This window comes from Monodelphis domestica, chromosome 2 (genome assembly GCF_027887165.1).
Source record: "Monodelphis domestica isolate mMonDom1 chromosome 2, mMonDom1.pri, whole genome shotgun sequence".
Taxonomy (NCBI): domain Eukaryota; kingdom Metazoa; phylum Chordata; class Mammalia; order Didelphimorphia; family Didelphidae; genus Monodelphis; species Monodelphis domestica.
Window position 1 is genome coordinate 492,628,377 of NC_077228.1, and position 15,900 is coordinate 492,644,276.

General features: G+C 43.2%; 1 protein-coding gene across 2 annotated transcripts in view; it reads right to left on the reverse strand.

The window, feature by feature from the left end:
* Positions 1–15,000, reverse strand: part of NOTCH2 (notch receptor 2) — a 176,588-nt gene extending 161,588 nt beyond the window's left edge. For both annotated transcript variants that reach the window (XM_007485303.2, XM_007485302.2), the window contains exon 1: positions 14,648–15,000. In XM_007485303.2, coding sequence (XP_007485365.1) covers positions 14,648–14,720 — 73 coding nt within the window. In that variant the 5' untranslated portion in view covers positions 14,721–15,000. The remainder of the gene's footprint in view (positions 1–14,647) is intronic.
* Positions 15,001–15,900: the final 900 nt, after the last annotated feature.

Consider the following 15,900-nt stretch of genomic DNA (forward strand, 5'->3'; position numbering starts at 1 on the left):
GTGATTCATGGTCAGATTAGGGCATTAGGGATATTGCTTTGTGAAAAAACTGTGGACAAGAAAGCCAGTTGAGAGGATACAACCATAAATAGCCAATAATACAACAATTCATTTTTTTCCCTTGCCAACAACTCTGCCCAGTAGGTAGGTAGGAAGAGAGGGAGCTAAGACAAGTAGCATTCTTGTTTTACAGATGAGGCAGCTAAGACTTGAAAAGGTAAAGTTCCTTGCCCAGAGTCACCTAATTCAGAACTGTAAGAGCCCAGAATTGAACTCAGGATTCTCCTGGTTCTAAGCTCAGTGTTTCCCCCAGTATACAAACTTCACTGAAGGCAGGAGGAAGGGAAGAGATGGGAAAAGAGAAAGTTGTGGGCTCAGATGGGTTTTAGTGGTTAGTTGGCTGTAGAGCGTGAAGGAGAAAAAAAGTCAAAATGATTAAGATTTTAAGCTTGAATATCTTGGTGCCACCAACAGAAATGGGGAAGCTGGGACAAAGGATAGATTTTTAGAGGGGAAGATGTGCTGAGTTTGTGATAGAGAGGCAGGGTGATGTACCATCTACAGAACCAACTCTGAAGCCAAAGACCTAAGCTGAAATCCTTCCTCTGACATATAACAGACATGTGTGACCATGCACGCTCTAGACAACACTCTAAAACCAGACAATGTGTATTAATAGAGGGAGTGTCCTCACCTGGGAGTTTCTCATACCAAAAGAACCATAGGTCTATTCCTTATCTCTGAGTTAGTGATGCCAGTGTGGGAACGCTGAGGTGGAGCTATCCAGCTAGAAGATGGAAATGAAGATGAAGGGCTGGAGCTCAGATGAGAGACTAGCCCTGATTACATTAAGTTGTAAGTTATTTTCACTGAGATATGAAAATGAAAGCTATGAAATTGGGTAAGGCAAGCCAAGAGAGAATGTAAGAAACTGCAAGGGGGTATGGAGAAAAAAACCACAGATGATGGAAGAGGAACCTCAATGTAGGAATAGGAGCTTATTTTATCCAATAAGAGAAACCAAGAAGAAATTAAGAGCAGACCAGCACATGCTACTCAACTAACAACACAGAGCTGGACATAAAGTGTATGGAGCTAACCCCTACATCTTGAAAACAAGACCCAGAATGGAAAAAGGAACCTGGACTGGACTCCATTTAGGGAACTGCCCAATGCTTTCAATGATATTAAACTGCCACAAAAACTGATCTTTTATACACTCACATTTGTCTGGCAATTCTACATGACTGTGTAGCATATTAATTCCATGACCTCAGAAAAATCAGAATGGTAAGCAACCCAAAGGAGCATAATGAGTAAAAGCAAGGTTGCACCAATGATGGCTGGTGCTTAAAAAATTGGGTAAAGGTCATGATTGGCTGGAAAAGATGGGCCATGTAGTGAGAGTGAGGGATAACAGAGGATAGACTAAGTGCTGATGGAGGTTGATATCCAGGAAACATTAAAAGAATCAGGGAGAAACACTGGATGCACTGAGTAGAACATCTACAAATGATTTATGGAAAAACATGCAAGAGGGAATCACAGAAATAAAGCAGGAAAGCTCTGACAGTCCTATGTTGGATTTATTAAATACTTTAAAAGAAAAGCAAAATCTACATATTAGAAGTTTGCCATTTCTTTTACAAACTTTTCCTTGTGTCCTACTCTCTCTGTGTACACATTTTCATGAGTGCATATACATGTATACATGTGTACATATGTAGAAAATGGTTGTTTGATTTTATATCTAAGTTCAGGATAAAAAAAGAGAATGAAAAAAGACATTACCTAGAATAACACAGAATGAGAAGGAAGGGAGGAATTGGGTAGGAGAGAATACCCCAGAGAAATCATAAATGCACTTAAACATTGATGTAAATAAAAATTAATCAAGGCAGAGCTAAATGAAACACCCCACCCATCCATAAGTTCCAGAGGAGATCAGAAAGGATACACAGCAAATGGAGCTATCATCTTTCTCCAGGGGTTATAACCCAAAGACAAAAAGAGAGAGATCCTTTATATACAACAGAATTAAGAAGCATTTCCATGGTGCTAAAAGCAGAGATGAGACTCTGCTTCCCCTCCAGGAGTGTACTTTCTAATGAAGGAGACTGTACTTAAAGGGGAGTGGTGGCCAGGTAAGGGTGAGGTCACAGGGATGGTGAAAGGTGTCCTTGGAAAACTAAATTGGAGGCATCATGGTAGAGTGGAAAGTATGGCTGCTCTCGAGCCAAAAAGACCTAACCCTTACCCCTCTTCTACCTTGGAATGACTAAACAGCATCCATTCTAAGATAGAAGGTAACGGTTAAGAAAAAAAAAAGAAGTTATCTAGTCCAGCTTCCTCTTTTGACAGGGAAGGAGGTTAAAGCCCAGAGTCACAAAGAGTTAAGTTGCTGACCTTTTCCTTCTGTCTTAGAATGGGCAGATTAAGTTCCAAGGCAGAAGGGCTAGGTAATTGGGCTTAAGTGACTTGCTCAGGGTGGCACTGGTAGGAAGTGTCTGAAACCACATTTGAACCCAGGACCTCCTAACTCCAGCCACCGAACTGCCCTGGACTAGATAATGTCCAAGTCTGTGATTCAATGATTCTTTGAGAGCACACAAAAAGAAGAGAGGATTGATAAGCATCAAATACGGCCAAAAGGTCAAGAAGGAGGACTGAGGGGATTGTATTTCACAGTTAAAAAAAAAATCCTAGGAGATCTTAAAAGAAAGCAGTTTCCAGTTGGGTAGGTTGTAGAATTTAAAAGGAAGACTCAGAGGGGTTGGAGAGGAGGGGCAGTGAAACAGATACAGAGCCCAGGTCTTTTTCTAAAAGTTTCACAGTGAAAAGGGAGATGGGAGGCAGGATCTAATTTGAGGAGATGACCTGGTCAAGGGAAGGGGTTCTCTTCCTCCCTGAGTGGACCAGTGGGAAGGAGATACTAGAAAGAGATTGAATATGGACAGAAAAATAACCAAAGGAGAAAGGAAGTCTTGTTGATGAAACAGGAAGTGATGGAAACCAGCATGAATAAAAGGCCTATTTAATTCAATCAACATTTATTAAGCACTTTCTATGTGCCAGGCATGGTGCTAAGTGCTGCTAGCCTTGGCAAAGGGATAAACCATCTCATCCTCTGAGGCCAGAGTGAATGATGGAGGATAAGTATCCCACAAACTAGACGCTAAATCATTCCTGTGTGAGCTGCTGCCAAATGCACAAAAATATAAGACCTGATCTTTACCCTGATAGGGGTCACAGGCTTGTGGATATAAGATATATTCAAATCATAGCATAAACCAAATTTACCAAACACCTATATGTGAAAGAACTAAAATGGCTCATTTTGCTTTTTTAATATACTTTTAAAGATACTTTAAAACACCCTTGAAATTTTAGATATCCTTGGATACTACACCTATTCACAAGGTGGAAAAATACAGCAGAAAAAGTCATCTATTGGTGGTAAGAGGTCCACAAAGTCAGGGACTATGCCTTAGTAAATTAAGAAATTCAATATAATACTAAGAAATAATAATATTAAGAAGAAACAGTTAAATAAACCTTAACAGGGGGCAGCTGGGTAGCTCAGTAGATTGAGAGCCAGACCTAGAGACAGGAGGACCTGGGTTCAAATTTGATCTCAGACACTTCCCAGCTGTGTGACCCTGGGCAAGTCACTTAACCCCCAATGCCTAGCCCTTACCACTCTTCTGCCTTGGAGCCAATACACAGTATTGATTCCAAGACAGAAGGTAAGGGTTTTAAAAAAAATAAAAATAAACCTTAACAGATCTTTTTTTAAAAAGTGACTACTTTTTTAATCATTTATTAATAAAAAAACATAAATTGTTGGATAAACATCTAAAATAAGGAATAAAACCTTTAACATTTTTTTCCAAAATTTCAAATTTCATTTTCATTATTTTTAAAATTTTACTATTAATTATTTTTGTCATTAAGACTTTAAAATTTTCAATCTTAGCATTTAACAAAACAGACCCAAATTAGAGCCAATTAAAAAAAATGTGTAATCTGTCTGAAGTTTCACCTGCTGGTCAAGCCTCTGGATGGAATCATTTTCTTCCTCCTTAGAAAAACTGTAAAACCTTTTATATAGAAATGATTCCCCAACCAAATTTTGATCTCCCATCTTTAGTTTCTTTGTAAGCTTGGGATCCGTTCATCGGCTCAGAGGTCACTGCAGTCAAAACAAGGGTCTCTCTAGCATCCCAGCCACCATAACTGACTAGGTCGCAGTCCTTGGGAGAGGCCCTTCTCTTTCAGGTGCTTAGAAATGTTATTTTTTCCCCTTTCAGGCTCACTTCAAATATGGTAATCTAGTTGGCACCCTCCCAGCTCTGAATTCCACCAGACCTTGAGAGGGCATTCATTCTGCCTGGAATTGCTCAGAACCAGATACTTAAATCCCACAGTGCCTGAGCACACGGCAATTCAGCTGTCCCTCGAGCCCAGAAGCAATGGAACGATTCTCTAAAACCACACATCCTTGAAACTACTCTTCTGGATTGCAACATTAGTCAACAATATTTATCAAGAGATCACTGTGTACAGGGAGGGGGGGGGGCTCGAGTGGGGGAAGGTGGGGGAAAGAAAAGGAAGAAATGTTTGTAATAAGGTGCCCAAATGCCAGGTTGATTTGGCCAGAAGTTCTTGGCTTGGTAGAGGACAGATCAGTCTACTGGCCTGAAGGACAAGAAGGGCTGGTTGGCTGGCCTCAGGGAATTGACCAGCAAATGAGGTCAGAATGAAAGAGTCGATACACAGCCTTAGTTTCTGCCCTTGAGAGCAGGTTACAATGTAGTTTTCCAATGTAATATCATCACAGAAAGTTGTATGAAAGAACAAGAATGATTGTACTCACACTAGCAATTCTTGAATGGAAGCAGAAGGTTGGGGGGGGGAGTCTGACAGTGTAGGGGGAAGAGATGCTGCTAGAAATCAAAACAGTCTTTATTCAAGTCTCGTCTACATAAAGACTTCCAACTCAATTTCTTTTCTCAGCATGTTTTCCATCCTAGTTGTGATTCACCAAGATATGATTAAATTTGCTTTGCATTCCCAGGGCATGTTTTATAAAATAGAGGAAGAAACTCTACCCTGGGAGCTTCTCATTATCATGTGCTCAATTCTAGGATTAAAACCCAGAGGAAAACTATAAACCTAAAAACACTAGAAGGAGCCTGTCCGGGGGTCAAAGTACAGGATAAAGTTATTCTCTTATTATTTCTCTAAATACCGAAACCTGTCATTTCATCAGTATGGAGGATGCCTGGTGTGGAAACTCCCTTCATTCATGCAGATCTATCATTTCTAACTTTAGAGAGTCTTGAGACACAGGGAGGTTAAGTGATTTGCCTGTGACTATGAAGACACTAGATGTAAAGGAGGTAGGAATTGAACTCACATCTTTCCTGGCTTCAAGACTAGGGACAACTAGATGGCATAGTGCCACCTGGCCAGGTCCTGAGCTCAAATCTGACTTCAGACGCTTCCTAGCTGTGAGACGATGGCAAGTCACTTCACCCTGATTTCCTAGCCTTTACTGTTCTTCTGTCTTAGAAAGAAAACAGAAGATAAAGGTTAAAAAAATAAAGACTGACCCTCTATCCTTTCAACTCTTAAACCAGTCAAGCCCCAAACAGCAAGTGTTTATTAAGCCCCCTACTATGGGCCAGGTACCATGTTAGGTACGGGGGACACAAAGATAATAATGGAAATGTCCTCACATCTCTGTGAGAAGTGACATGGATACATGAGTGTATATATACTACACACACACACACTCCCTAAATGTGTAAGGCAGTGCTGGGGGAAGCACAAACATCTCAGCCACTTGGGAAAGGTCTCAGGCTGGGGGCAGCCTTTGAGCTGAGCTTCAAAGGAAAAGGAGGATTCTAAGAAACAGGTGAGGAGGGTTTGCATGCATTCTAGGTATAAAGGGCACAAGGATGGGGCACGGAACACTTTGTATGAAGAAGAAGAGAGTCAACATCACAGGAGGGAGAGTCATGCAGAATAAGCTTTTTGAACATTTCTATTTCATTGGCACTATATTATACGTCATCACCAAGTATTTTGCTTCCAGTTACAAGAAAAATCTGCATGATTGAAAAAACTTTCTACTCATCCTCAATCGTTAACTAATCTACAATAACTTCATGGTGCTGATTTAAGGTAAATTTCCTAAAATAAAATGCACATCGCTACCTCTACTACAGAAAGAAAATAGAAGTAAAGGCTTAAGTAGAAGGGATTACTTTGAAATTCAATGACCTCACACCACAATGAACGCCAAGAGACAAGGCACCTCCCCAGGGAAGATGGGAGTAGTCAGATACAAAATCAGAATGAAAGTTTCTATGGACAATTCTGATACATAGTGTGTTACTCAGCGGAATAAAAAGTTCATTTACTGCTATGAGCATTCCTTTACTTTGTAACTATGGGCATTCATAGCTTCTTCAGGGTTAATTTGAGAGTAGGATGTGTTTAATTATCACCACATGAATTACAAAGACAAGAACTCTCCAACAAAGCAGCTTCTTCCCACTGAACACACCAGTCAAGATGGGCTGGTCTTTTAAAGTCTTCCAGTAGTTCCATGGCCAAAAAAAAAAAGGGGGGGGGGGTGAGCAAGAAAAGATCACAAGCAGGAAGAAAGGGAAGCAAACCAAAGTCGACACACACCTGCCACTACATAAGACAACAGGTTAAACAAGGTATGAGAACAGCTTCAAGCCCCAGAAAGTGTATTTTGGTTTTGAGAAGACCATCTACCTTTAAATGAGGCAAAACTTGAGACATACCAAAATTCCCCTTTTATGTCTCCTTCTCCCCCAACAAAACACACAGATGTATGCATACCCACTTCATATAAATAAATATGCTAAGGAGGGCGGGCAAGGCACTCTTCGCCAAGGGAACAGGTTCTGCAACCCCAATAAGCCCAGCCTGTGTTTGTGCCGCAATGGGGCAGTCTTGGCAGGAGGTGTGGATAATGTATGCATGGATCTGAGCTGCCAACATCCTGCTTGAGAACGAACTAGGAGACCAGTAACCGCCCAAGGCAGGCCTCCAAAGAAGGGCAATGTGACAGCCCAGAGAAGTGCTGGCCACTTGCTACCTCGACAAGAGAAGGAGGGCAGTTTTCATAGCTGGAACAAAGGAATCTACCTGATGTTTTAGGAAGGGCAAAGGGAGCTAAAAAATGCCCCATACTCCCACCACCACAAAAAAGGCTTACTCAGTCCCATCCAGTTAGAGCCTGAACTTTTGGGGAGCTGGTGAAACAAGGTTTTTGCCAGGACAAGCACAAAAGGGTGAGGGAGATGCTGGCAGTTATGATTAACTGATGGGGTGAAATCCCCATGCCAAGTGGGGCAGAAACTCTGGGTGAGTCCATGATAACACCTCAATCCTTCCCAGACAACAAAAAGGATCCTTCAGCCACTGACAGAGAGGAATGAATCTTCAAAGGGAGAACTTCTTAGTTAAGCCAAGCCTTTTCTTGGGTCAGGCTTGGCATTCGGGACTCAGTAGGAAGCCTCCCATCCCCTCTCACTCATATCCACAATCACACAAACTAAGTATACATCCACACCCCAATAGACCAAAGTGCTTTGTCTTTTCTCCATTTAAGACAAAATCATTAGGTATATTCAGACCCTTGACTTGTAAAGATAACTTCACAAAGAGATCTGATATCTAGTATATGGTAAAAAAAAAAATCCAAATAGTCACAACTCAAGAGGATGGTGTGGAAGCCACCACTGTGCATAGGAGGGAATGAACCCTAACAGTCTACGACATGCCTTTCAGCTGGGTCAGAGCCCTGGACCACACTACCTAGGTCTGCACTGAGTTGGCTCAGCAGCAGGAAAGAGCTTTCCAAATGTGTGGATAAATCAGCAGATGACTCTACCAGTGGTGTGCTCATTAGTCCTGCCTCAACAATGACATAAGCTCTTTGAGGGCAGGGATAATGCCTTCCCATCCAGGAACTGGTAAAGAGCCGAGTGAAACTCATCCACTAAAAATGATATTAGACAAACTTCCCTCCCACCCTAATGGGTCATAAAACCTTGCTGTCCTGGTGGGTAAGCTTTTTAAAAATCTCAAAGCCAACAGAAGGAAAGAAATCTCATCAAAGGAAAGATGTTATATAAATCTGACCAATGCTTACGTAAATAAACCAATGTGGTCATTCCTTTATTCTACACTACCAACTCTGGCTCCCTTAATAACTCTTCTGTACAACCCAAAGCATGGCAGAAGAGAATGAACATTGGAACTGGGAGTCAGGAAATTGGGTCCTAGGTAACTGGGGGCAAGTTCTCTTATTTTCTTCCCTGGCTTCAATTTCACCATCAGTAAAAAAGAAAAGATTAGCCTAGTTGATCTCTGAGACCTCCTCTACTCAATCTTCCACTCTCTTAACCTTTATTTCCTTGGGGAGGAAGAAGGAAAGAGATGGAAAAAAAGAGAGGCTACACTGCAAACTCCCTATGTCCAATTGGGCATATTGATCAAGTGACTTATTAAATCCAGAACCCTGGAAGCATACTCCCAAGAACATTCTTTCTTTCCCCTCCAAGACACAAACATCAAGAAACTTTGCCAAGGAAAGCACTCAGCCCCTTTCCAAAGATCCAAATGTTTATGGTGCTCAGTTCAGAAGCACCCCTTACTCAACTCAGCCATTCCACTTTCCTTCTTCAGAGATCTGTTCCCTCTTCTCACTAGTTCACGAAAGGAGGGGAGATGGCTACCATAAGACAGATAAGCGGTCATAGTTCTTAACAACATGCAACATCTTCAAATGGAAATGTAGTTCATGGGAGCCAGGAACAAAACATAGCACTTAACATCAAAAGGATTTCAGGGTTCCATGGGTTCTGGTACTACTACATTCTGAATACATTTAGCAGTATTTATTAAGAACCTACTATTTACTTTTTTCATTTGATATTTTATTTTTATTAAGAAACTATGCTTTAAGGGCAGTGATGTGGCTCAGTGGATAGAGCCAGGAGGTCCTAGGTTCAAATCGAACCTCAGAAACATTCTAGCTGTGTGACCCTGGGCAAGTCACTTAATCCCAATTGCCTAACCCTTACTGCTCTTTTGCCTTAGAAGGGATACTTCCTATTGATTCTAAGACAGAAAGTAAGAGTTTTAAAAAAATGCTTCTAAGGCACTGGAGATACAAAGCCCAAAACAAAATTGTCCCTGCCTGCAAGTAGCTCACATTCTATCACTGGAAACATGTACACATTTAAGTAAATATGAACTATATACAAAGTAAAGAATTTTCACAGGTCCTGTAAGGTTTGTGAATATTTTACACATTGGTCTTCACAATGAATTGACAACCACAGGATTGAATGTTTGGATACATAGTAGTCTTATTTTAGGAAATTCAAACTTTGATACTCGCCTTGCTGTCTCAAACTCCATTCTGAGAAAGCTAAGTAGGCATGTTTTTCAGAAAAAGCTCTGAATCTGCAAAGACAAACCTTTAAGCAGTAACCTAAAAGTTACAGCATTCCCAGTACATGTGAGCTTTCTCAAAATATTGACAGTGTAAGGATAGGGGCAGAGGGGCAAGAAAAATCCAGGACCCAAACTCAGAGGGGCCTCAAGAGATCATTCAGCCCTCCCTATGCCCCTTCCCAATCTCACTGCCTAAACTAGGACCCAGGATCTGTGTGGGTTTACAAGCCTTGGAATCCAAGGACCCTACAGAGGGTTCAGAACTGGGAGGTGAGAACAGATTCTCTGAAAGGATGCCAACACAAAGGGAAAAACAAAAACCTGAGCTGTTCTTTATTCAAGAGAAAGGGTGGAGTATGAGTCCTACCAGAGGTGGGGTCAGCTTTCAACTGCTCTCATCTCTCAAAAGGTGAAAGCAGCTTCCAGCAAACCTGAGTCAACATCAGCCTCACCTGCAGGACATCCCATGGGAGGGGAGAGGTGGAAGCCAAAGGTGCCAAGAAGCCACTCTACCCACAGCAGGCTAATGATGTTCAAATAAATAACTATAACTCTCTAAGCTCCTACTCTCTGCCTCCCACTGTACCAGGTGCTGTGTGTAACCCAGGCCCTGCCACCATCTTGCTGAGGAAATGGTTTGACATATGACACAACTGAAGCAAGAAATTCTATATACAATATTCTATATCTGTCTGCCCTTAGATTGTGAGCTCCCTGAGGGTAAGAACTGTCTTTCTGCCTCATTTTTGTATTGCCAAGTGCTTGGCACTAGTCCTTGCACCTAGTAGGCACTTATTAAATGTTTATGGACTGTCTGACTCTCCTTTTTAGTCAAATCCCTTTTGATTTGATTTCAGGAGAAATCTCTCCATGGAAAAGAAGTAAATTCACTTTGTAGGAAGTGTTTCTCAGTCTGTTATACTACTTTTTTAATACCTCAAACTCCCAGGAGTTCAAGATGAAAATCCTCCTCCTATAGGGGGCAGTTGGATGGCTCAGTATATTGAAAGCCAGGCCTAGAGATGGGATGTTCTAGGTTTAAATTTGACCTCAAACACTTCCTAGCTGTAAGACCCTGGGCAAGTCACTTAATCCCCATTGTCTAGCCCTTACTGCTCTTCTGTCTTGGAACCAGTACACAGTATTGATTCTAAGACAGAAGTTAAGGGTTTAACTACCCACCCCACATCCTTAAAAAATTAATTGTAATTAATTTTATTTAAAAAATATAAAATCGCTAACATTTCCCAAAAAATTCTCTAAAGAAATTCATTTTTAAAGTTATTTTCCATATTAAAAATAAAATGAAATTTAAATAAATTTATTGGGATTTTAAAAGAATTTCACCTTAAATGCATTTTCCCTGTTGTTCTATCCTATCATGGCATGAAGCTGAAACCTTGAATTACTGACAGCTTATATTCCACTAAACCAGAATCACAGAAAATCTAAGTAAAGTGTCATCCATTCAGATCTAGTCCAATATGTACCTAAAATGAAAATATCTTTTAAACTATCTAACAACTTAAGACCATCCAGCCTCAGATCAATTACCTCCAAAGGATGAGCATTCCTGAAAGCAACCACTTCAATTTTTGGACAGTTCTGATTTATTAGGAAGTTCATCCTTATATTGTCCCTAAATCTATTTCTTGGTCACTTTCACTAAATGCTCCCAGCTCTTCCCTCTGAGTCTAAGAACAATTCTAATCACTCTTCCCTCAGATGGTCTTTCAAATACTTGTAAATAGCTGTCAAGTTTCCCCTAAACGTTCTCTTCTGCCAGCTCAACATTCCTGCCCCTTCAACCAATTCTCCTATGGCATGGATTAAGCCCTATGACCACTGGAGTCACACTACTCTGCACGCCCTGAAGTTGGCCTTTCCTGAAATGTTGGTTCTTGCTAGGTGGAAAAGTTTTTCAAGGAAGAGCACTGTCAAAGATGGTCACATGAAGACCTTTTTTGCTAAATTCAGAGAACCCCTCATCACAGAGTTGGCCACCAGGTGTGATGACTTTCAGTATGGCCATAGCAACTTGTGAAAAACATCTCTCAAGATTATGAGAGAGCTCAGTTTGCATTAGTAAGAAGAATGTCTATACCTATGAAGTTATGAGTTCTTTGAAATACTGAAGTACCTTCCATACATCACTCCAAAGAGACTTAGATGGTTATCTATGCCTAAGATTCTCTGAAGTAGAGGAAGGCATGTCCAGAGAATGGGAGTGAGTCCCATGAGAGAATTTACAAAACAATGCAAATTATACAATTTCACAGAACACCATATTCAAAAAAGTGTCTGAAGCAGCTTTGAGATATCCAAATATATCCCACCCCATTCAGACATCTTCCAGATGTCCTAAAATGGGCAGTCACATTCCTAGTGACAAAATATTGTGCCCCTTTCAGTAGCTAGAGGGACAAATCTTCAAAAGAACAGAGGTCATTTCCTAAAACTGAGGAGTCCATCAATAAACATTTCTTAAGTGCTGTCATTAACTGTTCTAAGCAAAGGCAAAAAGACAGACCCTGATCTCAAAGATCTCACAGTCCAATGGGGGAGATGATATACAAATGATAGACAGTGGAAACAATCATCACAGGGAAGGCACCCCAGCAGAACAAAATTATTGCCATTTCTTGAGAAAAGTCCATCAAAAGTGCCTCCTCCACCTCCCTACTTTGAATTTCATAAAAAGGGACAGGGGGACAAGTGCAAAAAGGTTCAGGGGAGGCAAAAAAAATTATCTTTGGTTTTATTGTGCTTTTTCTCTTAGCACTCAAAGAAACTAAGGGTTTGACATTTTTCAAAAGCAATTACTTGGAAGGGTGCTAAAACAGTCTAGAGAGCAATTTTATAAAAATCCATGGGATCAAGGTGAATCATCAAGCAGGTAGCAAATTCTGAAAGTAGCTCTCAATGGCAGGGAAAGGAGATCCTGGGATATAGGTGTGGTCACAAACTGCTGTTTGGAGAACCACAAGAATGGGACTGACAGATCTCTGCTGGGTAACTCAATGATGTGTAAATTGCATCCTGGCAACAAGCCCAATATAAGAGATTCAAAGGGTCAGAAGGGTGTGTTCTAATTGGTACCTTGGGAGAACCCAAGTGATAAGAGATGGAGATTTCCAGAAAAAAAGTTCACAGTAATTTAGTGTAATTCAGGAGAGTCACTAAAAAGTAGGCTTTACCATTTCTGGGAGCAGTCAAGCTTAACATCTTAGAAAACAGAGACTCGGAATCTGTTGATTCTCTTTACTGAGGTAACTAACTCAGTTTAATCCTCAAATTCTCCACTTGTAAGATAGGGATGCTAATACCTGTCACCTACATAACTAGAGAAATCCAGGTCACTGTTTTAGGATGCTAAAATTAAAAAGGTTCCCTATAAGCAGAAAGTTATTCTATTTTCTTTTTATTTAGCACCATTTTAAACAGTGCCTTTCAATTTCACTATTAGTTCTGCCCCAGTGACTCTAGAAAGGTTTATTTATTTCCCATCTTTTTTACAAGGAGGAAACTGAGGGCCAGTGAGATTAGGTAACTTGCCAAAACAAGTTACTAAGAGAATGAGTGAGGATTACAACTCCCTAGAATCAAGTGTCCATCTGATCTTGCTAATTTTGCCACCTCCACCCACCCCAATCACACATTACATCATTGCTTTCATTTAAAAGGGAAGAAAAAGACCTATACAACTTGAATTGTTCCTTAAAGCTTTTTGATGGAAAGTACTACGTCAGAAAGTACAATCGTGGTTCCTCTCCCCAGATCTATCCTGGTTCACCTCGGATATCCTTAAGCAGGTGCATTTGTACCAGAAAATGCCATAGTCCCTGTTTTCAGGTGGAAGAATACCACTACTCTGTTTTTTAAAAAACCAAACCAAAAAACCTTCATGATGTGCATTTTTAACATCCTCTGGTATTCAAAATTGAGAAGAAACAAAAGTCGTCTTAAAGCTCAGCACCTTTTCTTTAAAGAACAGCTTCCTTTAAAAGTTAGAACAGTTTGTGGTTTCTATAAGATTCTTCCTGGAAAGGATAGTTTCATTACTTACATCTCCCCCAACACCCCCCCTTTTTTTTTTAGCAAAACGACCTTCAACTGGGTGCAGAGACACGTTCCGATAACACTCACAGAAGCCTTCCTAAAGAAGGTACTTTGACTATGAATTGTCCCACTCCCACTCTGCAAGTACATGAGTTGGGGTTGGCATGGAGGGGCGGGGGGGACAAGGATGCCGGAAGAGTAGCAAATAGTGCCTCCAAGTTGGAGATGGTCAATGTCACCTAGCAGTTCTTCCAGCTGGGACCCCCAATTCCCAAAGATAATCCTGGGTATCTCTGCCTTTGCGAGAATGACAACCGTTGAGATTTTAATTGCTTTGGTATGGTGCCACAGAGTTTTCCTACCCTTCCTGCCACAAAGTGGGCAAAGCCCCCGGGACTCAGGCTATCCCCCCGGCAGAGAGGGGGTGACTGTCAGAATCCCCAGCGCGCTGCCCAGCACAGTCAGGGGTGAATTAACGTCGGGGCCTGGACTGGGCTCCACGAAAGCTACTGTCCCGTCCCCCAGACCCTCGGATAATCTCAAGGACCCCAGTCCGGAGCTCAAGTCTGATTCTTCTCAGCAGCGAAGGTCCGGTGGCCTCAAGTTGAGGACGACCTCCCCCCACGAGGGCGTCTGGCATTCCAGGAGCCAGAGGCGCTTGGGGCGTGCGGCTCGCAGCCCGCTGAACTGTAACCCTTTGTTAGGCTGGGCAGGGCCCAAGGTCAGCTCCGCTCTCGCCAAGTCCGCAGGGGGCGAGCCTCCAGCATCCCCCTCCCACCCCGGCACGGCTCGAGAAGAGTAGGGGGCGTGCAGCGACCCACCCCCACCCCGCCTCCTTGCCCCCATCCCCCCCGGGAGGGAGAACTGAAGACGTCCGCGGCTTTCGTTAATCAAATCGTTTCACTCCACAGGGAGGCTGCAGAGAGCCCGGCAAGCTTGGCGCCCCACTTTTTCCCCCCTGTGCTCCAGCACGGAGGGGGTATATTAAGTGCGGATGGCCGGAGAGGTGAGGGAAAGAGAGAGTGTGGGGGGCAGACTTGGGGTTTCAGAGAGCCAGCCTGGACCACCTAGAGATACTCACCTAGGGTGGGCGCGCCTTGGCACAGCCAGAGACCCAGCAACAGGCAGAGCGGGACAGGGCGCAGGGCGGGCATCTTCTCGGTCGCCTCCTCCTTCTTCTCCTCCTCCTCCTCCACCGCCCGAGCTGATCCACATGGGGCGGGGGGGTCCCTGCCGAGGATCCCCCCCACTCTGGGACTGCAGCGCAGCGCTAGGAGCCTCCACAAGAGGCCCCAGGCCGGTTTAGCGCAGTGCCTAAACGGCCCCGCGCTCCGGAGTCGTGCAGCCCAAGCACCAGTCCCAGAAGCCGCCGACGCCCGGAGTTTTGGCAGAAAGTTTCTGCTTCTCTGCGCCTCGTGTGTCCTTCCGCCCCGGCCCTCCTCCCCCAGGGGAAAGCCCCGCCCTCCCCTCCTTCTCTCTCCTCCCCTCCCCTCCCGCCTCCGCCTCCGCCTCCGCCTCCTCCTTGCAGCAGCCACCGCCTTCCGTACCCCGAGGTTTCCCGCACGAAAAAGTTCCGGCACGATTTCCCCGCGGAGGGATCTACTACAGTTCGTCTGCACACTGCCTACCCCCCCTGCCCCATTCCTCCCCAGCGCGGGTTAGGGCCGGAGGCTCTGTTTTAACCCCATCGGTACTGGAGAGCTCCCCTGCGCTGGGAGGGAGGCCGAAATGGTGGAGAGCGTGCAGAACCAGAACCTGGAGCACTGGGCGCATCTCTGTAGAGACAGAGACGGGGAGATGGATGCCCGGAGTGATAGAGAGAAATTAAGGTCGGGGTCCGAAGACCCGAGGTGCTCTTGCTGGGTGACCTTGGGCAAGTCCTAGCATCACGGATTGACAACTGTAAGAGATGGGAGCAGCCTCTGGTTTTAGAGAGAGGGAAACCTTGTGCGGTGCTGCAATGGGCACAGGGCTGTACTTGGAGTTCAAATCCGGGAATTCCGATTAAGTCTTGGGCAGCTTTGGACAAGTCATTTAACCTCGAGTCCTCAATTTCCTTGTATGTTTAAAAAAAAAAAGTGGCTCTGATGCTTACTATTGGTGTGTCCTTGGACAAGTCATTTAGTCTCTCTTGGCCTCCGTTTCCTTAGATATAAAACCGAGGAGTTGGACTCAAATGATCTTAAGATGTCTTCCAGTTAAAAACCTTATGGTCCTCTGTATAGAAAACGATGTCCTTATAGGATTACCACATCTTTAAGCCCATACGTAGTGTGTCAGTGTCATGAAAAAAAGGACCATAGTTTAGGGGAAATTTGGGGAACAGGAAGCAGA